The 22,874-nt window shown below is 40.7% G+C and overlaps 2 protein-coding genes across 2 annotated transcripts; both read right to left on the bottom strand.

Annotated features, from left to right (window-relative positions):
* Positions 1 to 2,861: 2,861 nt before the first annotated feature.
* Positions 2,862 to 12,997, bottom strand: csrnp2 (cysteine-serine-rich nuclear protein 2). Its single transcript, XM_067593083.1, has 5 exons — positions 12,017 to 12,997; positions 9,433 to 9,605; positions 9,026 to 9,288; positions 7,541 to 7,837; positions 2,862 to 6,192 (listed from the first exon to the last, which is right to left on the bottom strand). The coding sequence occupies exons 2-5, from the start codon at positions 9,590 to 9,592 to the stop codon at positions 5,227 to 5,229; spliced, it is 1,686 nt and encodes a 561-aa protein (XP_067449184.1). The 5' UTR covers positions 9,593 to 9,605; positions 12,017 to 12,997; the 3' UTR covers positions 2,862 to 5,226.
* A 202-nt stretch (positions 12,998 to 13,199) lies between these two features.
* On the bottom strand, positions 13,200 to 22,806 carry tfcp2 (transcription factor CP2). The gene is made up of 16 exons (XM_067593084.1): positions 22,465 to 22,806; positions 21,906 to 22,094; positions 19,959 to 20,110; positions 19,385 to 19,461; positions 19,144 to 19,249; positions 18,757 to 18,863; positions 18,309 to 18,461; positions 18,097 to 18,207; positions 17,733 to 17,821; positions 17,476 to 17,524; positions 16,570 to 16,663; positions 16,058 to 16,148; positions 15,847 to 15,953; positions 14,780 to 14,922; positions 14,546 to 14,597; positions 13,200 to 14,454 (listed from the first exon to the last, which is right to left on the bottom strand). Exons 2-16 carry the CDS (start codon positions 22,025 to 22,027, stop codon positions 14,417 to 14,419), a joined length of 1,491 nt encoding a protein of 496 aa, XP_067449185.1. The 5' UTR covers positions 22,028 to 22,094; positions 22,465 to 22,806; the 3' UTR covers positions 13,200 to 14,416.
* Between the last annotated feature and the right edge of the window lie 68 nt (positions 22,807 to 22,874).

Genomic DNA, 22,874 nt, shown 5'->3' with positions numbered 1-22,874 from the left:
ACTTTGTGAAATACTGCTCATTTCACCTCTTCAGGCCTAAAAACGCCTAAAATGAAACAATCCGAGAGAAAAAAATCTAATCTCTAATGTCAACATGAAGATTATAACCTGTGATGAGGTATCGTCCTCTTTTTATGGGGTCACAAGGTCAAAAGGTTGGGACCACTGCTTTAAGGTTCCTTATAATATACGGTACATATTCAATAGGTACAATATGTACAGTACCAGTCAAACATCTGGACATGCTTCCTCATTCAAGTGAATGACTAGTACTGTATTAGAGAAACTGTAAAAGCATATATTTAGGGAAAGTTTAGGGATATATATATATATTGCCAAAGAGAAAGTTTAAGTAGCTACAGGTATTGTTGACATTTACTGCCCTCATTGTTTCCTTCTTCCTGGTTTCAGGAGAATATTTAGATCCTCCCTCCTGAGCACACAGAGTGAACTTTTGTGCTGGAGGGTCTGGATTTCCCTCCTCAGTTCAGCCAGCATGTGAAGAGCAGTGCAGACTAGTGAAAATACCACGGACCAGTTTTATGAATAGTGCCATTTAAAAGGGATTGGTTTCGGTGAAGGCCTAATGATGCCATAGTGCTGGCGTCACAGAGAGAGAGGGGGGAAAGAGAGAGCATTCTTTCCAGGCGCTGGAGCAGCACTTTCAGACTGGTAGACTGGAGTGAGGTGGTCTGGCAACTTTCCATTTCACATACGTCACTCCTAATGCCCAGTTGCTCTCTATGTCTCTGTCCAGTCACAACAGTAAAATTGAAGCCCAGATAAAGCTGGTGATTTTGCACATCTGTCAACACCGGAATTTCTGGTGAGCCTTGAGATGACTGTGGGAGCCATTCTGTCCCCTGATTATGATGTTTTTTTAATGTCCTCACAGAATATTTCCACAGTCTTGTGATGGGCTCTATCACCAGCCCTGAAACTATCAGACCCGCCTAAGTTCTTCCGGCCATTGGTAAGGTACAACAATAGAAAACCAGAGGCCGGAAAGGTTAAACAGATGATGCATAGTTCTCAGAGCTGTGGACCGCTGCCACAATTGTTCCATGGGGTTCCAGAGGTAATTTGTTTCTGCGTGTTTGTGGTGTTTGTGTGAGCCTATTCCCAGTCCACTGGCTAACTAGATAATGATGTACACACAAACACAAACATACGGTTACTGGCAAAGAAAGAAAGAGACGGGGAATTTTAACTTCAAGTATAGAGACCCTTAAAGAGTTACTTCAGCAATTTAGTGTTTCACTTCCACAAAACTTCCAGGAAACTTGCAAGAGGCATGTTGATAACAGAAAGGTCAAAATTAAAGCAGCACAGTCTGAGATATGCTGGTCCTATATTTCCCATAATGCAACTCAATAGCATCTTTTGTTAGACCTTGATAAATACCCACATCTTTCAAACTCCACAATCTCAGCTTGTAATATAGGTTTCTCTTATAAATTAAATAAGTATACCAACCTAAGATAACCCTAACAATGTCATCGGGTTTTTTGGGGGGGGCGCGGGGGGATTTGGTTATTTTTTGTTTATTTAGAAACCTCTTCCAGAGCCACAGAAGACATTATACAACAGGGATTTTACAGGGTGAGTAATACTTCTCAGGGTAAACACAATGAACTTCATGAGTAAAATTAGTGCAATTCCCTTTAATACGACAATATGATCTTCCTCTTTACGATAATAGCTGTCTCTGAGGAAGTCTCACAGTCACTGATGTTAATGTTATCTGTTCTAGGGTTATCAGTATTTATTTTGCAAAGCTAGTTTAAGGGAAGTAAATGAGTCACCCTGCGTACATCCTGCATCCCAGAGCAGAGACCTCACAGTTGTGTGGCACATTGGCAAAAGGCAGCGCATAGGAAGCCACTTCTGGCTCATGAGCATGGGTAATAAAGGGGAGACATTGTGTCACTTTACCCAGCTAGCAACTTCCTGCTATTGAGGAGAAAAAAAGAGCAGATATTTTGGCTTCTGCAATCAGTTTTTATACCCAGTGTATAAGCGAGAGGCTCCCCTATAAACTATCAAATAATGTGTAATCTGCTTGTACAGATGCTGAAAAAGGTGTTTACTTACAGACACTGATCATTTAGAAGAATTAAAGTCAGGCTAGTGAGGGTGGAAACTGGTTTGTAAAAGAGGCTGTCCTACTTTTACAAAGTTTGCATCACATAGATAAAGGAAACACTTTAAAGATGGACTATAACTGGATATGTTTATATCTCCAGTGGTACTATAAGTCAGTGGCATGGATAAGATGTAGAGCCTCAGATTTCAGAGGAACAACTGGACTGAATGAACACTGCATGCAGCTGCATGCAGAGAGCAGGTTGTGTTTAGTAGGAATTTGCTGAGTTTATGCTGCCATCTAGTGGTCAATAAGTGTGCTGCACCTGGCAGACAGTCATTGTCATGACCTCCAGAGTCTGAATGAGGACAAAGGCGTTTCATTTTCTGCTATGTTCCCCTCCCTTTAGTGTGACTAAACTTATCCTACAGATTTGACACATTATTAGGTCAATCACATCAGTTCCAGTGGAAATAATCTTTCCTTAGATGCACACTATCAAGGGAAGTTGATTAGATTCAAAGACTCCCTGTTAGTACAGTAATATTGAGAACAGTAAAAGCACAAAAATAGATCATCGTTATGGGAGTTACCCATTTTTGAATACATTTTATATATGTCATCTTCTACACACTTCAGAATAGTTTGTTTTACATATAGTTACAGTTACTTCTGTGTAATAGTAATCCTTCCAAATCCAGCTCATAGCAAAAGATGATCAAAGGCAGAATGACCCTGTAACCTTTCAGTTGTGATCACTCACCTACTGAAATCAACACACATGAATCTTTTTCCTTTTTGAAATGAGTACTTTATTGTTTTTATTTTGTATAAAAACCTTTTTGTCCACTTTAGGCAACAGTTAGCATGAGAGTACTTCTCACAGCTTTTAGATGAAGTCTAAACTTATCAGTCTTTTCAACAATCACACACACACACACCCCTTTCACACAGAGAAACACACAATCACATAGTGTACTGGAGTTAATTTGATGCAGTGATCCCAAACCTAAGTCTATTAGTAGAAAGCCGAGGACAATAGCTCAACGATAGGCAGCTTGTAATCATCATCACTTCAAAGATGGTACTATGTCAAGGCAAGTCACGCGAACACAAAGGGCCACAATCAATCTACAGCCTCACAACAACAACAGGAGACTGCTTTGTTAAAATCTGATGGATGAATGCATCGTTTCATTAGGTTTGAAACCACTGCTTTGGTGCAACTCTTAAGCGGGTTTATATTAAGACAATAACACAAAAAAAGAAAAGAAAAGAAAAAAAAAAAGGCAAAGAAATACATCAGACATCTCATACACAGCAGCACATCCCCTGTTAGGCAAGCTGTTGCAAAAAAAAAAAAAAAAAAGCAACAGCTGTAATTGTAGGCAACAAAACAAAGGACTGGTTTTGTGTAAGAAGAGTCGGCACACTTACGCAGATCAGTATTAATCAGACATAGCTTAAAAAAGACATTTAATGACCAGAAATGTTATACGATTGCATTTTACATACTCAATGACAAAAAACACCTCATTCCATAATCACCGTGTTAATGATTTGCAGTGCAGTAGCTATTGCGTTCCTACGAAGAGGCTCTCCAACCCTTTCGCTTCTTTAACGTCAGTCATCGAGAAACATATCTCCTTATTCGTTATCATAATATTTCTCGTGATGGTAGGGAGAAAAAGCAGTGAATTGTAAATCTGTAACATCAGCACCTTTCAGGAATAAAATATGTATCCTCACTAATATACTCCCCCCCCCACCCCCACCCCCATTCCCCTAATACAGTACATACACATGTACATGCACACACAGATGCATACACACCTTTCTCTCTCATACAGACACACACACACACATACAGATTGAACAAAAAAAATATACAAATTCAGGGTGTCATCAATCTGCTCCATAAATTAGTAACGTCACATCATGTCGTGTAACTACTTTCACGTTTTTTTCTTTGACTCTTTAAATGCTATTTTCTTCATATGAAATTTGACTCGGTTCAGAATTAGCTCTTCCTTCCGAGCGCAACTCGTCGAAAGAGGTGAAAGACTAGGAAGGTCTATTCTGGTGTTTTACCGTAACATGACATGACTGACTACATGGCATTACAGTCTAGGAGTATTAAAGAAATAACGTTTCCTTTCACTCGAAAAAAATAATAATAAAAGCAAAGACTGTGAGGACCTCAGCTTGCTCAAAACCAACAGTATCTAATCCACAAAAGACACGTTACTCAAAGAAATAATAAGTAATATCATAGGCATTGCAACTATTACAGGTAAACTAGTTTTTTTTTTTTTCTGACAAATCGACTGCATTTGCAGCCCAAGGTGAGCAAGAACATCAGCTAAGGCCAGTGCTCGTCTGCTGCTCTGTTTGGGTTTACCTTCATGTCTCATTGCAGCAGAGCCACAACGCTCGCTGCCCCCCCCCCTCTGTTCACAATGTGCATACAGATCAAAAAAAGCAGCAACCTCGGCTCTGTCTTGCACATTGTAAATGCATATACAGTACACAAAAACAAGTATTTCCAGGATTATTAGGTCTATTTTCAGCAGAGGATACTATCAGAGGCCTTCATTTGGCTTGACTACAGCACACGAGTTTGCTGTAATGGAAAGTGAGCCAGTAAGTATCTAACTACATCAGCTTCTTGCGCGCACTGCAAAACAATTTTGTGTTTAGTGTTGATAGCTTTATACATCACCAAACTAAAGGCTTATGTCAGCATTCACACACTGTGTTTTCTGTTTGCTTGCGTTTGGAAATTAACAAAGCACTACGAGCTGTACGGTCTCGTCGACAAATGACTCCTAAACACGAGTGTTTTTAATTTTTTCCATTAAGGCCGCATTCATCACCCCCGACAGAATCACATACGATGTTGCCCTGTAACTGCATCCATATTACTTCTGGGGAGTGATCTCTATGTGCTTTCAGCATCCCCCCCCCCTCCCCCCTCGCTCATGTATTGTAATACTCATTCTCCACATAACTCAATGACAGTCACTATTAGAGATTGCAACCTGTAGTCATTCTTGATGATAGCAGTAATAAATGTGAAATGTGTAATTTATTCATCTTAGATGAAGCTATTGTGCAAAATATCTGCAGAGACGCTAATACTAAACTTCAGGAGGCAGTGGATCCACTTCTCCCTCCAAGCAGGACTCCACGTGGCACTGCTCTTCGGGGAGGCTCTGCTGCAGACTCGAGGGCCTCTCCTCCACTACTTCCACGCATTCCTCTGAGCGCAGAATCACATTGGTCAAAGACTTGCCCAAACTCTGCCTGCAGGAGACCTCTTCAGGACTATCATCCTTCGACTTCTCTCCTCTTTCTAGTTTGCCCTCCACACACTCGCCTCCTCCTGCGTCTTGTTCTCTCGCCGAGCGCTCCTCCTGCTCCACCTCCGCTGCTCTGGGCAGGGTCTCAAAGGCTACAGGCTCTATGGGACTGAGCTGGTAGTAGAGCAGAGAAGAGGAGTCTTTAAGGAGGTCAGAGGGGCTCTCCTCCTGGTTGTCAGTGATGCAGAGCACTGTGGCGCCCGTGGGGAACGGCCCCTGCAGGAGGACCTGATCCACACCCGGCACCTCTGCTTGCTCGGGCAGCTCCCCTCCCAAAGCAGCGGGCAGGAGGCAGAGAGGCTGCTCGGCGAGACCTCTGGCGCCCAGCTCCTGCTGCACCGCTTCCCCGTCGGCCTCCTCCCTCTCCCTCCTCTCCTGCTCCTCGGCGCTCTGCAGGTGCAACACGGCTGTCTCGTTCTCTCGCTCCAGAATGTCCTGCTCCGCCAGGAGATCCTGAACCTCCATGACCGTCTGCACCTCGCTCTCCTCCAGCTCAGAGTCCAGGCCGGCGACTGAGGATAGGTCCGGCGATGTGGGGCAAGTGGAGGAAGGGGAGGACGTCGGGTCAGATTCAGCATACTGGTCCCCAGTCCCTTGTATCAGCATCCTCCTCTTCTCCAGGTCCAGCTTCATGATGGTGTGCAGGTAGTGAGTTCTGACACGGAGAGGGTTGAACTCGATACGGCCCGCCATGTTGCCACAGCCGTCCCTCGAGCATCCACACGGGAAAGACATTCGATCCACCTGAGGGAACAAAGCAGAAGTTATTTCAGTTTTACTTACAACATGACTTATAACAACTTCCATAACACAAGTGGCATGGAAGTTGCAGAAATGTTTATAGCTTGACAGATGACACGGTACATGTTGCGGTGGGGAAAAATAAATGAAACTGAGCGATTATCCGGTAACTGTGTAATAAGTCAGGTTGAGACAGATGTGCACTTTCTACTAACAAGTAAAAACAGAGTCATTTATAAAGTTAAACACTCCGATTTCTAACCTCAACTAACTAACTAATTAAGCTAACTGGAGAAGAAAAAGAGCAGCTCAGGCAAAATATATGTCAGTATGTCATAACCTGAGGGACCAAGCATAAAGAAACCGCCTTTGATGTTTTATTCTCCTTCTTTTTCAATGTGAAAATATTCATCTTTTAATAGTTTTATTCATTTTAACTACATACACACACAATCATAAACACTACTAATTGTTCAGTAGAAGGAACCAAATCATGCAGCAGCTCTGATCCTTCACTGTCAACACACTGACTCATACATTTACACACAAAAGGGTAAAATGATCTTAATATTCTGACTGTATCATTGTGTATCAATGCTATCTTGTCTTGAGGTTTTAGAGAGATGAGGTCAACAAGTAGATTGATTGATGATGGATTCCATACATCAGCGCATTGATTTAAAAATACTTCTGATCCCACTTTACTGATCAATAAACAACGGATGCATTTCAATCTCAATCCATCGATCTGGCGGCGAACCTGTATCATACGGAAATGCTTTGAATATAATATGCGTTTCTTGTCTGTATCTCTGCTACTGTTGCTATCGAATGAAAGCAAAAAGAATGAAAAACAAACAACAAAATGACACAGTAAAATCTGCCGTAACTACTCTGCACATGTGCGACGGGTGAACTACAGCACGGAAACTGGATTTCAATGCCAACGCAGACAGACAGACGGAGCGATCTGGACATTTTCAGTCGATGGCAAGCAGCACTGTGGTTTCCAAAAATATCACAGTCAACTATATATACATATGCAGTGTGTAAATTTAGCAAAATTACAATGAAGAACTGCAGGAACACATGTGATCTATGCGATCACTTTTTAAAGCGACACATGTTTTCATCTTTTCAAACAATATGAATAGTCTAAATGGAAAAAGTGAGCATATTTATTTCATGCATATCCAAAACTGGCTGATAATTCAAGCAAAACATTTGCTCTTCAGATGAAATAAATGTGAAAATAAATGCTGGTACATATGACTTTACTGAGCAGTGAAGACTGACTCATTCGGGTTTCTTCTTCCTTCACACGCACACGAGATAAGCCAGCAATCCTTACCTGGCACTTAATGCCAGCTTGGCTGCAGCCACAGTGGCGAGGGTCACAGTACAAGCGGCAGTCGCAGCCACATTCCTCCCGTGAAAGGCGGATCGCTCTGAGCTCAGCTTTCTCTCGCGCGTCTATGCGGGCGATGCCAGAGGCTCGCAGGAGGGCTCGGCGGCGTTTAGTGGGTAAAGGCTGGAGGAAGAAACAGTCGTCAACCTCCACCCCGTCCACGTCCAGGTCCTCGTCTGATACGTCCTCCAGAGTCAGCAGGTCTGCCTGAGCGCACTCCACGGTGCCGTTCCTCGTCAGCTGTGGATGACAGTCGGTGTAGAACCGTGAGCTGAAGACAATACGAGACTGATTCTCTATTCAGAGCACAAGTGGTTGATAATTATCCTCAACACTGATACTTCAAAAACAGCTTCATCTGCAGCTTCATATTAAAACTTTTAAACAGAAAACGTACTCAGATCCTTGATTTAAGTAAAAGTACCAGTACTAGATTGTAAAAATACTCCTTTATAAGTAAAAGTCCTGCATTTGAAATCCTACTTACATAAGTATAAGAGTATTATAAACAAAATGTACTTCAAGCATCAAAAGTAAAAATATTTGCTCTGCAGGAAATTTGCCCCTGTAGTTAACATATTATTATAAATGTATATTACATTATTAGATTGTTAATACTGTTGCCTTAATATATAAGCAGCATTTTACTGTTGCACTACTACTAGTACTACTACTACTACTTTACATATAATTTGGTTGCTTAGTTTCTAAACTGGGGTTCGGCTCCCTCTAAAGATAAACCTGAGTGGTGTTGAGATGATTAATGAAGTAGGAAAGGAGAAAAATGTTCTGCCACACAAATATTATTCATTTTTCTCTAATCTTTGTTATTTTTGTTAAATATTGGAGAGGTTCACCTCTATTGAGCTTCAAACAATAGGGGTATTGAATGAAAGGGAAGTTTAAATGGTGGAACTGCTAATAAATAATGTGACAAAGGGCCCAAAGTAGACGCTGCTTGTCAGGAGTCACAAGCCAGAAAGATTGGGATTACATGAAATCTTAATCTGAAGAGTAACTAGTAACTTCAGCTGGCAGATAAATGTAGTGGAATAAAAAGCATCTCAAAACTGTACTTGAGTAATTGTGCTTAATTACTTTGCACCGCTGCAAAAGGAAACATCTGCTTTTCAAAAGAGACCACTGATTGGGCCAGAAGTTTTGTCAAGACACTTGACCCAATTCCCGACTAAATCTATATTTACAGTTACAAATAGTAATGTACCCTCATTTTTTAAGATGTTCTACATGTCAAGTAAAACAAGACACAGGGCTCACTAACAAAAATTCTGATCAATAAAGGCTGCATAACATTTTGTAAGACATCATGTCATGCCGTATACTCGACCCAAAGAAAGAAAGGCACAAGATGTTATCATCAGACTCATCCCTTTAATCCACCGATCAGATGAAATGTCTTAAATCTACCTTCATCTTGCGGGCATTGAGCTTTTCTTGGCGCAGATGCTGGCGTAAAGTGTGGCGGTGGCTGGTTTCCTGTTCGCGGGCGAACTCGCCCAGCGTGTAGCGTCTGATGGAGGAGTGGTGACGGGCCATACCCAGGGAGCTGCCCCCTTGGCTGGGCACGCTGGTGAAGCCCTGCCGCCGGGGGAAGTAATACACCGTCACCACGTCGAAACGTACCCGTTTCCCCCCCGGTGACGGCTTGTGCTGTCTGAGGATGGAAGTGGCTGATGTTGTGGGGGGGCGGGAGATGAGGGAGAAGAGATTTGGGATGCGATGTTACACATGAGTAATTCAATACGTGTGCTAATTAACTGTTTGATTTCGAGTGGGTATATTGCCTTTAATGTGTGTCTTCTGTTGTTCCTTACGGGTAAATGCGGTGCTGGAGGGAGGGTTGAGGCTGTCACAGCTGTCAGCGCTGTCACTACTGGAGATGTCATCGTCAGAGTCCTTAGGTGTAGAGAATGGAGAGCTGTTGTCCACCTCTTCATATCTTCGTTTGAGGCTGAGGGACGAACCTGCCTCCATGGAAACTCGGTGTCTGAGGGGCACAGAGTCGAGCCACAGTCAGCATCGGGGTGTATGAATGTGATGAGGATGATGATAATTTGCATCAGAGAGAGACTGAGTGAATATTAATTTGTGGAGCTGTGTTTAATACTTGTTTACTAACTGAAAAGCTTAAACACAAACTGTTCCTGTCTAAGGTCACGGAGGAAAAAAAAAAAAAGTGACATCTTGACAGCTTTTGGCCCTGTCTCCTTTCATCTGTATTCCAGCTCCATCATTTCCTGTCTCTGTACCCCCCCCCTCCCCTTCCCCGCACCCCCCTCTCCACTTTGAAATCATCAAGTGAAGAAACGTCACCATGGCAACTAGGCAAGCACGGTTTATGCGAACAGCCTTGAAGCAAATTATCTGTATGGCTTCACAGTCATTTTTTTTCTTCTTCTCTTAATTCAGCTATAAACAGTGCGGGGAGGGGGGGGGGGGGGGGGGGGGAGTCAATATGAATGAATCTGAAAGCTAATCAATCACATCAGCGGGGGGGAGGTCAAACAAGGTGAATGAAAGCAACTGAATATATTATATCTTAGACTATATAACGTCCTGAAGGTTTGTGGTCGAACTGCATCTCGCAAAGTTTAGTATCTTAAAGATCAATCAATCCAGATGAATGAATACTCACACTGACTTTACATAAAAACTGTGCCTTAAGCTTATCTTCCTAGTATGAGTAAGATACTTCTAACTGTAATTAATGATTCACTACGTCTGCACACATCTTTACTGGGCCTGTGTTAACATGTCACACGCTTTATCTTCATTCCTACATGGGACATCAAATGAGCTGTTATCTGTTCTGGTTTCACAGTTATCAAAGAGAAAATGCAAACTTAAAGGAGAGGTTCACAATCTTTTCAAGTCTGCCCTTTAAAACAACAGTCAGGAACCCAAATGAACATTGAAATTCTTGCTGTAATCATTCCTCCTGTTCGTACTGACCGTTAGAAGATCCATTGTGAAATGTGCTTACGACGTAAGTGACGGTGGATAAAATCCACAGTCCTCGTCTTGAGCGAAAATGTATTTTAAAGTTTATCTGAAGATAATATGAGGCTTCGGCCATGTGAGTTATTCAAAAAAAAAAAAAGGGAAATGTTCCACAGTTAGTTATTTTAGTAACAAAAATTACCTCTTTGTGTTTCCTCAGACAGTGTTTTCCTGTTCAGCTGCAGTGGGAGGATTGTGACTAAAAAAGGGAATTTTGGCACTAAAAAGACTTTAACTTTACAAGATATTGACTTGATTTGCCTCATTTGGACAATTGAAGCATATTACCTTCGAATAAACTTTGAAATGCACTTTTGCACAGAAGGAGGCTTGTGGATTTTGTCTCCCATCACTTAAATTGTTAGCGCATCATGAGGCTGATCTGTTAATGGTCATTATGAACAGGAAGGAATGATTACAGCAAGAAAAAACATGTGTCAGTGTTCATCTGGGCTCCTGACTGTTGTTTTAGGACAGACTTGAACAATTGTGGATCTATCCTTTAAAAAGGTTATTACTATGATATTTTACTGTACAGTGAAGTTTGTCCTTAAGCCAAACAGCGAAGACAGACTGTAGCAATGATGTCACACAGAGCCAGATCCTGGAGCTGCTCTGTGGACAGCGAATGACGAAACACCTGCCGTCGTAGTAATATTACTGGGATATGAGGATGCTTTCTGTGGAAAAGATACAAACCTGATTTAATACCTCTAACACAGAATATGTGCTCTCTCTCACCGATTCATGTCTTCATGTTCGGAGAGATGCTGCAGCTGTCTGTTGTTTGACATGTTACTGTGCACAGTCACTGAAACAGCGCAGAAATTCAGTTTTTATGTGGATTTTCCCTTTTTGAATGAGGTTCTGAACTAAATTTAACCCCTGAAGAGGCTGTGACGAACATGGGTTGGTCTTAAAGGTTCCTGCAGATCCAAAAATGAATCGTTTTGCAACTGGGACTCCAGTATAAATAGAGCAAATAGAGCAAGAGGCTGAATTTTTGATAGTAGGTTCATTTCCCTTATGAAAATCAAGAATCACCCTCCTGTTCCTTTAAGGACTTACAGTAGTTGGACTGTTAAGAGTGTGGCTACAGTGTGTTTACAGACAATTGTGACTTGATGGTGTATTTACATGCAGTGTGGATGAGGTATTTGTATAACTGGGTACACCTTTGGTGGATGCAGCGACTGACCAGGCCAACTGTGTTGGGGGAGGTTGGATGTTTATCAGCCTGACAGGCAAAGACAACCGCCCTCTCTCTCTCTCTCTCTCTCTCTCTCCAGTATACTGCCCAGTTTTTACATACACACACACACACACACACACACACACATACACCTACAGGCACACAATGGCAAACCGCCCGGTTAATGTAATACTAAACCCTCTTACCTGGGGCAGAATCAGGGACCCTTTTTCCAACCAACTCGTAGGTCGTTTCCCTTTTCCAACGCGAGCTGCACATCAATCTTTTAACGCCCTATGAAGATGCCTTTTTTTGTGTGCCAAAACCGATATCCCTGAACCGAGTATCCACACTGCAACCGTGGAGCAATGGTAACCCGAAGTGATTCGCCTGAAAGCTTTCCTGATTGTCAATCTGCAACACTTAACATCTGACTATAGAATAGGCTACTTAAGCTCCATGCTCATTGTTCTGCACACTGAAAGATCACGAAGAGAGCAGGGGCTTTCTGTGAGACCTGCGGGTTTCATTTAAATGTTGCATGCCTATCCACTAAAAAAAAAAAAAAAGAAAAAAAAAAAAAAAAAGACAGACGAAAGGGGGAAGAAAAGAGGGACGTCATATGATTCGCTGCGATTTATTTCCCAACATTTTCGGTGCAACATGAATAATGTAAACAGTCGAATGTCTTATCTTCCTGATGTAAGCCTTGAATTGCTTGCAATGGAGAAATCCGCTGACATCTGTGTTCGTTTATCCTTTTTTTTTCTCACCGGGGCGGGTTCAGTCGGTTAGGCTTACTTCGTAGTCTTCTTGCATTAACGCGGATTTGGCCCCGTTTCGTTTAGTGTCAGAAATGTTGCAGTGTGGGTTTTTTTTTCCTAACGAGAAGACGCCTTTCTCCCCGTTTCGCCCCTGCCCCGTTTGTTACAATGTAACAATGGAGGAAGAAATTCTTCCCTGTAGCCGTATATATACTTATTGTGACATCACAGGCATGCCCGGCGCCGGGGCATGCTGGGAAATGAAGTGATTTTTTTTCTTTTTTTTTTCTTTCTTCTTCTTCTGTTTTGTTTTGCAGAAAGCAAAGCAGACATAAAATTTTTACAGTCTAACCACATGGATGGCATTTAACACAAAGCAGCATCTTCTTCACTCATCCTGATTTACAGTGACATGACATTATCATTATTATGTCTTGTCAAAACTAGTTTCCATGGCAACAAAATGACTGTGCATGTGTGTAGTAAGCCTCCACATTTGTCAAACAAAGGAAAATATTCTGTGTATATTAAATTATATCACCTTTGAACATTATCTGGGGAGCTTAATAACAATTAGGACGTTGTTAAAAACCACATTTTTTTTTTATTATTTTTGCAAATATTACCAGGACAGAGACAACAGATGGCGGCCGTTACATGGGTAAGTATTTTAATAAGGCTGATGAGATGGGGCAAAGATATCTAAAATGTCAAGCTATCGATTTCATGTAAGCAGTACAATGGATTGAACATAAACTAACCATATCTTTTCACATGCAGCTCTGGTGTGCCCGACAACTCATTACATGTAGTAGTATCTGGAAGTGGTATTATCCAAAAAAACAATGACGGAGAAACATAAGTATGTTAAAAAGATTATAAAATCTGCCAACATAATGCATGATTCATTGAAAAAAAAAAAAACTTTTAAAACAACGATCTACATAAAAAAAAAGTTGGAAAATACCAAAAAAAAAAACAAAACAAAACAAAAAAAACTTAATGAAATGCTGATGTGCTAAATAAGCTGATAGGAATAGGAAGGACAAGGACCGGAGACGATTTGCTGGTGTTGCCGTTGCGATCGCTAACATAGACAGTGTTTCATCGTCATTCAAGATTCATATGTAACAACCATGAGTGCCAATACTACACTAACTACAAGATCCTAACAGTGTTTGGGAGTCTGAAAAGACACAGTTAGCCTTCCAAAGGAATCACAGGACAGCTGGATTCATAACAGTTTCGCTTAACGTCCTGATTGTTGATGCCTCTTGTGGTGCTTTCGTATAACGGTGTGATTGTATGAGCTATACCTTGTTTCTTGCAGTCCGGCTTACGTGAATCCCAGTAAGGCCAAATTCTTGTCAGTTTAACTGTCTCTCTTTTGACGCTTTGACTTTTTTTTTTTCCCTTTTTGGTTATTGTTTTCATAAAAGAGACAACAAACTCGATTCTGAAGCACAGAGCTTTGGCACACCAGATGCTCAGCAAGCTAACAGCGATAGCAGCTGTAAGTGCCACTAACCTCTTTCATGAGACATAAGTGACAAGAGGGAAAATGCAACCGTTTTAAGGGAGACGATGGCGGGGGGCGAGAAGGAGAATGTGTTACATCGCTGTGGTAACAGGGTCACTCCCTCAAAAAAAGTAAGACAGTAAGTGAGGAGAGGCCAGAGGAGAGGCCAGGTGCTTCAGTCGCGTGTTCCTCCTAGCAGCCTCGAGAGGTGTCTTGGGGGCATCTCCACATATTCCAGGAACAGCAGGGAGTATGAAGCTCTAGAGGGGCTGACTGGATCGGGTCTAAGGAGAACAAGGCTACGCTATTGTCCTGCCCAGTATTCACTTCAAGATGATGTGGTAGCCGTCATTTGTCTCATCTGGCAAGAAAAGGAAAAATAATCAGTAATAAAAAAAAAACGTTCATTATGGGTCTGTGTTAAATATAGAAACAAGACAACGTTCAAATACCTTTCATTGTGTCCAAAACAAAACATACTTCATCTTGGAAGTTTTGAATCATCTATGAAGAGGAGAGCAAATGTTAAAATGCAGAAAAGAGACACTCAGTAGTCCATAATCTCATTATATATAGTATTAATTCACAATATGTATGCGTAATGACAACTAGTCTCTATAGGTGTCATCTCATATGTCAAAGTGTCGCCTTGGTGGAGGTAGAAAGCAGAGGCAGCAGGGTCTCACCTCATCACTAACGAGTACATGGATGCCGGTGGGGCCCTGTTTAAAGATCTGGTTAATCTGTCTGGGTGAGATGTTGAAGAGCTGAGCGATCTTTTCTGTCAGCTCAGCAGCTGTGAGGTCCTCCAGGTAAATGGCGTGATATACTGCGGGCAGGTAGAGAAACAGGTCATTACACAGCAAGTAATGCGTTTTACTTTTTAGAGCTACACCAACAGCAACTTGTTTGACATTAATTCATTATCCGGGGGGAGTAGTCATGAGCAAAAGCAGCAACTGCAGCTTAACAAAAAAGCCTAGAGATACACTCGAATGTAAAGGAATAGTTTAATATGTGGGAAAGATTGCTACCACTCTCGTGTCAGTATGCTGAATATATAGAGCCAGCAGGCCTGCTTAGCTTAGCATAAGTTAGCATAGACTGAAAGCAAGGGAAAACAGCTAGCCTGGTTCTGTCAAATGGTAAAAATATCCCTGTACCAGCACCACAATGAAGTGTAAAAAAAACAACAATTTGTGGTTTTGTTGATTTCTATTACTTGATTAATCTTTATACTTTATACAATGTAAGAAATTAGTGAAGAATGCCCATGACAATTACCATAAGCCTGAGTTGATGTCATCAAATCACTTGCTCTCCCTGAACAACTCTCCAAAACCCCAGAAATATTCAGTTTACTATGAAATAATAAGCAGCAGATTTTCAAAATTGAGAAGCTGGAACTGGAGATTAATCTGTTATCAAAACACTGTTGTAATATGATTATTGTAATATATCAACAAATAAGAATTCATGTTCCAACATTCTCCAATTCAAGCTTCTCAACTGTGAGAATCTGCTCTGAATAATCAACTGATTGTTTTTAGCTCTGTTGCATTTCAGCAAAGATGCTGCCAAAATTTAAATGAACATAATCCTCAAAGTACTTTATGTGGATTACCACTTTTATAACTTTTTATTCCAATGCAGTGATGTGCATAACAATGTCTGCTAGACAGACACCAACGCCGTGTATATCAAACATTCATTTATTCACTTTGCTACCCATGAACTATGAACATGCACTCACCAAAAAAAGTGTTGGCGGCAGCGTCTCCGTTTTCATGTTTCGGTTGCTGCTCGCGTGCCTGCTGAGACTCCTGGCATACGTAGATGGTCAGTCTCGGACGCACCACCCTGTACGCAGCATCCATGGAGACAAACAACAAAAACGCCTATAAATTCAGACTCGCTTGTTATGTTTCGTAAGTGACAGGACTATAAAAAAAAAGAAGACCCACCGTCCCTTCAGAGCGTTGAAGAGTCTAATACCGTCAGCTGGACCACAGATCTGAATGACATCCTCCCTGGTCAGCTTCAACAGGTCTGCCCCTGGTACACAAAACAAGATATTATTCCCAACATCTATATGGTAAAATCCTTCCCTCTAAATGTAAACCTGAATAATACAACAAGTTTGTTTTGGAGGAGTGAAATATTTTACTACATGTGCAGCAAAATTATAAAAAAAAGACGACAAACCACAGTCATAGGGGGCTGACAGGGATTCAGTGTCTTGCTGAAGGACACTTTAGCAGATTTGTGTCATGCAGGTTGAGGTCTCGATCCCCACTACGCTACCCTGCAACACCTAAATAATACCTGATTTCTTCTCTATGGCTCTTTAATCTCTAAAATGTTACACAGGACCAGCAGCACCAGCGAGGGCTTCGCTTAAGGAACACCACCACTGAAAATGAAAGTGCTGAATTTGTAATAATTCTGCATTCGGTGGGGGGGGGGGGTGTTTTACCTGAGAAGTTCGTGAAGAGACGACAGAAGGGTGAGAAGCGGTTTCTAAGAAGCCACTGTTGTGCATCCTGCGGTGTGGCTGTGGGTAACAAATTCTGAGAAAAAGAAAAAAAGACAAGAGTTCAAGTCAAAACAACAACAGTGTCAAAAGGTGAACGTTCTCACTGAAGTTGTGTTAAAATCAGCGGAGTGTTTTTACAGCCACTTTATGTCATACATGTCCTGAACTTGAAAAAAAACATTAAAATAGAAAAAAAAAATGTAGGATGCACAAAGATGATTAGCAGATTTGACTACAGTTTCATCCTGTTTCATTAAAATGGAGGAATTTTTGAATAGTCATAATCTTGTGATTAGACAAAAGAAACAATTACAGAAACTGACAGAACATTAGACTCTTGTTAACCAATCTTGCTGACCAATCTTTGTACCATTGATTTAACTTGGAGTTAATTTATAATGTGGGCAACAAATTAATTTGTGCAGAGCTTTATTAATGTTTAGTCATCCTACTTGGGTTACATAATCTTTCCATCATTTCTCAATAGGTCTATGTGGGTAAAGCATAAAAACATATCAGCCAGACAGCTGCCTAAAGTTTCACACCAGAAGCTTTGAATCATTGGCTAGTTTAAGATATAAAGAATTGCTCCAGGAAGTTGAATATGACCCTTGTATTTGTGATTTATCATTAACAAATGTTATCACTCACACCTTGAGGCAGGAAAGGCTTATTTTTTTGTTTGTTTTAGGTTTTCTTTCGGTGCTTCAGTGAATCTACCGGGAGGCAGAGGTTTAACATCGAGATGTCAGCTTTGCGTTTGTGAATATTAATACGCAGCGGTTCGGTGCAGGCAGGAGGTAGCCAGGCAATAAATCCAGAAAGTGAAAATACAGTTGTACTCACGTCTGCTACCTGAACGACAGGCTCCGGCTGGTGGCTTGGTGATCCGTTTCTAAAAATGGATGGAAATGTGACCGTGTTAGAAAATACTGAGATCATGATGGTTTCCTTCCTCGTGGTCATCTACATTAATAAGGAGAATCCAAAACATCACGTGTTTTCCTCACTAATTGCACACAACCACAATGTGGGTTTTATGGTAAATTACATTAACGTACTGCAGCCGGCATTCATCGTGAAGTATTGTTAAACACACATACCCTTCCGCGACTGGGAAGCTGTTTTGTGTGCTGTTGAAGCCGGGAGATGGGGAGTTGTTGACATATGTGATCTCAGGCCAGGGAGAGCACTGCGAAAGACCAACACTTGTTATTATGACATTTAAATAACCTCAGAAATGAATTTTTGCTGCTGCCAGTTATGAGCTGCAGTTTGCTCCTCCGTCTGTTTGTGTGTCATCCACACGGTGGTCGTTATTTGCAGCTCTAGATGGAATACATACAGACTTTTTGATGTTGACCCACTTCCTATCACACATACAGTATATTCTTCATTGGCGTTCATGGGTAAATAAAGCTATGTTTATCATTGACGACCCTTTAAAGTTTAAAGTAACATGCTAACCTCTGTAAGGATTGTGGTTTCATACGAGGGCTGATACTTCTCCTTTTCCTGCGGCGCTCTCTTCTCCATTTTCTCCCTGTCTGTCTTCTGCTTTCTGTCTGCACCTTTAGGCTGAAACAGATCATGTAGAGGTCATTGAGGTGGCACATCACCATCACCAGGGACAATTAAAACAAATGTTTCCAAGACTTTTTTTCCCTCATCCCTCTCACCTTAAAGACTTTGACCTGGCAGGAGGCTGAGTGGAGATGTTCTGTGTACTCTCCACTCTCGTTCTCTTTGAACGTGTCGATCTGAACGCGAAAAGGAACACCCTTTTCCCCTCCGTGCTTGCGCATGGTAAATTCTGTGCTGATGCAGTGAACCTAAAAAAAGAATAGCGATGTAAAATTAAAATATATACAGGAATGATGACATAACACCAAACATAGATCAGAAAAACCGGTAACTTAACAGGATTTTGGCAGAATTGTATTAGTAATTCTTGCCTGCAGAATGACATTCAGATTACTTGCCATTTTGCCAAACACAATAGATGAGTAAACTTAATATTGACAAGCTTAGCTCTAAAATGCCAGAATGCTCTAAATTACCTCAGATTACTGTCATTGCTTTTAATGAATCAAAGTAATTCAGGATCAGTGTTGTCCATCATGCTACCTGGATAAAAACTGAGGTTCTTTTTGATGGTTCCCAAAGGAACTCCACAGTGTTAAGCTGAGTAGGGTTAGCCCTGGGGTCGATTATGCCAACTGACATGGGGATATCTGCAATGGATCAATGTAAAACAGGCTGTTATCAAACGAGTTCTTAATGCACACCATCTTGTCCACAATATCAGCACTGTCATCTCAACCTTGTGTTTACATTAAAGGTTAACAGTCAATATCTGAAACTGATTTAATCCAAAAACTATTGGATGGTTAATATACATACAAGGCCACACAGCAACATACTTTCCACACACAAATCTAATACAACACATAAGAACCAGAACTTTCTGGAACAATCAAAGTAGACGAGACATTTTTTTCATCCAGTGCTCACCCAGGTCCAGGATACGATCACCAGGCCTGTTCCAGCGCCAGCCTTCCAGCTGCTGGTGCTCTGTGTACTGAAGTCGTCTGTCGTGAAACACCACACGGATAATGCTCTAAAATTAAGAAAAAAAATCATCTTTACAAAAGGATTTAAGGCAGATGTTAACGCTATTGAAGCTAACACATGTATGCTTGTCCTGTGTAAATATATTGTAACGTATGATTGAACCGGCGTGTCAGAATCTTACCTTTACCATTTTACCAGTGATTTCCGGAAGTTCCCCAATTTTCCGATTGTCAAGCATTATAATTTCATAGGACTGCCCTGCAATGACAAGTCCACATGTGAATAAATCACTTAATTCCTACAAGGCTGTCACAAATCACCAAATATTCACAGCTGATATCTAACCTTGGTAGTCTAACTAATCACAGTCATGCTAACACAGTAATAATTTGCTTGGTCATTTATTTCACCTCAGATGGGAGTCATATGATATGTTTCCCGTGGTAACCATGGCATTACTATATAGCTAATTTTAAAATACCACATACAGTACACTGCCAGCAGGTAATCATTTATGATACATCACAATATCTGTGCTACAGAGGAGGAAAAGATATCTTATAAACTATTTACAGGCTTAACTGCCAGACATGAAAGTATTGCTATATCGGTGCCAATGTATCAAAAAATATTCACAGTCATCCAGGTGATAAATTATCTATGAGTACCAGGTTTGCCTCAAGGCACTTTTGACTTGGTATAGATATCAATAGATTTACTGAGAAGTACACTGTGGCTGGGATCCACATGCTGACCTTGGTTGAGGTAGGTGAGTGTTTCATCATGCAGTTTAACGGCTGGCGAGGTAGCTGCACACAGAACATACTGGAAGGGAAGGATCTTGTTGTCGGTGTCTGGAGGCAGGTTGGACTCCTCCTGCTTGAAGATGGGGAGGGCGAGTACATCGCTGGAGAACAGGCAAAACAAAAACGACGCTGTTAATAAACTGCCAGAGCTGTGACAAATTCACTCTTTCCTTTTCATAAAACAATTCTACAGAAAATGAATGTTGACAGCTGAAAACTGTTAAATTAAAAAGGAGACTCTCACACTGCCCACCGTCACCAGTTACCACTCGAGGCTGAATGGCCGGTTATTGTGTTCTCTAGCTTTGCAGTTCATTAGTTATAATGGAGGCAACTAGGGCAACACTACCAAATACCAAGGTATCCAGTCTGGATCTCATTGCTCCTCTCAACAGAAGAATTTCAGGAACAAGTGGGCACTTTGCAGCTTGTACAGTATCATATAACAGAGCACTTAACCAGCCAGGAGAGGGACACAAAAGAGAAGGATCTTTCACTAGCTGAGCAATAAGTCAGCAAAAATCTAAATTGATTTTACATAACTTCCAATCTCTCTGCATGAGGACATTTCAAGCAACAGGGATCATTAATATCTGTTTGGACATGTAGTCTTGAATAAGTCCTCTTCAAATGAAAAAACACCTAAACGGAGAACAGCTCGAATCATATTTCATCTTTCATCTGACTATCAGAAGTGTATTGCTTTCCAATTCATATGCATTTGGTAATTAATTTTCCCTTCTGCTATTCATGTTCAAATCCAAAGTGTAAAGACATTTCTCTGCTCAAAAGGCACAGAGACATGGACACAAAGCCTAGCTCAGAGGGAATATTATTATTATTAGTAGTAGTATTAATAATAATAATATTAATAATAATAACAACAACAACAATAACAATAATAATAATAATATATATATATATATATATATATATATATACATATATATATATATATATATATATATATATATATATATATATATATATATATAACACCTTTAAAAACAGTTTACAAAGTGCTTTGACAGACAAGAAAAAAGCAGGATACCCAAAAGGTAATATAACTACAAAAAGCCAAACAGTAAGGCCAAACAAAAGGAACACAAATGAAAATAGTTCAGAAAAAGTTAAAACAAGAAGACAAAAGACACAAAAACACAGTAGAGAGAAGACAGTAGGATGATGAAAGAAAAGACGGGGAGAGATAAAAGACAATTAAAAGAACATTAAAAAATGTAAATATAAATAAATACAAATCAAAAGAATAAAAGCAATAAAAAAATACAACATCACATAAAAGCAAGTCTGTAAAAAAGGGTTTTTAGAGATGATTTAAAAGAAGTCACTGATTCTACGAGCCTCATCTCCTCAGGCAGGTTATTCCAAAGCCGAGAGGCCCTGATGGCAAAAGTACGGTCACTCCTGTAGATTTCAACCTTGACTTGAAATGAAACACGGCACGTGAATAAATTTGATAACTTATCTTTAAACGTGAGCAAATATCTTCATAAAACAGCTCATACCCACAAAAACATGTTCTGCAAATAATTTTGAAAATAAAAACGTAAGGAACAAACTACAAGTCGAGGTCAGAAGTCATAAAATTGTCCTGTTAAAGCTCCGGGTCAAGTGAAAGCACAAACTGCTGACATTTAAGGTCAAGCAGGTGAGACAGTTTCACTAACTTTAGAAAGTGTCAACAGAAAGAGATATATCACTTTGTGGGTCGCATTACTACCACTGCCTTTTACAACTACACCCCCTTGAAAACACATAAACAAACAAGTTTTGACTGTATTTAATTAAGTCACAAATACATATCAATGAGCAACAGAAGAAGAAGAACTCAGTCCAACAGTATTCTTGACACAGAGGGCTCGACTTATACTGTACCTCATGCTGTATGCCCCAGCACCAAGCTCCTGACCAATGCCCGACAGACTGGCATCAAAGTCCTGGACCAGTCCGGACTCAATCACTTCATCCGTGAGAGGCAACTTTAGAGCCCAAGCCATGGTGACGATCTTACGGAGTGCCTTTCCGGTTAAAACTGGAGCCAAGTTTCACCTGTTTCCCACCAACCTTCAGTGGAAAAAAGTGAAGGAATTAATGTGCCATCACTGAAATGTGGCTGCAACTTGATTCCAGTTAAAATAAAGCAACAACCAACTACGTCTTTAATCGACATACGCATCACAAACAAGACACAAGGATCAAATTAGCAGTTTATGTGCTTGTCAGTAACAGGTTATCATTTTGAACAATGCAGAGCTGTTGTGGTTAACGGTAACGATAGTCTGTACTCATGTTTTATGCAACCGTGCATTGCCGCACAGTTAAGATGCATACAACTTGAGTTAAGCCATATTATTATTATTATTATTATTATTACGCGTCTTTATTCTTTTTATTTGGTTAAGTCACGTTAAATAAGTAAAGACATATAGCTTACCTTTAGTGAAAGAAGTGCAGCCACTTGCTATCACTGCGACAGTTTCATGCCATCATGTCGCGCTCCTTCGCCCAGCACTAAAATAAACATGTCGAGCTAAACACTTAGCTATTTTAGCCTGCAAGCTAACTTAGCTAGTCTGATGTTAGCCCTTCTTTTTTACTGTTATTGGGGCTTCAAGGGAACATATTGTCCCCGATATACATGCTTTAAATAAAATAACGTCAATACATATCTCAGACTACGAAATAAATGTAATATAATATCTTGCTTTTGTTTGTTTATCTAGCTTCGTCAGGAAAAGGAGCTGCCGTAATTTCCGCTTCGTCTTCTTCGTGATGTTATTTAATAGTACTAATAATGAACACGCGGGCTCATTACCGCCATCTACCTCGTCTACTTGATAAAAC

Source organism: Thunnus thynnus, chromosome 6 (assembly GCF_963924715.1).
Source record: "Thunnus thynnus chromosome 6, fThuThy2.1, whole genome shotgun sequence".
Taxonomy (NCBI): domain Eukaryota; kingdom Metazoa; phylum Chordata; class Actinopteri; order Scombriformes; family Scombridae; genus Thunnus; species Thunnus thynnus.
Note: the sequence above shows the minus strand (reverse complement) of the source record. Positions and strands in the feature narration are given on the sequence as shown.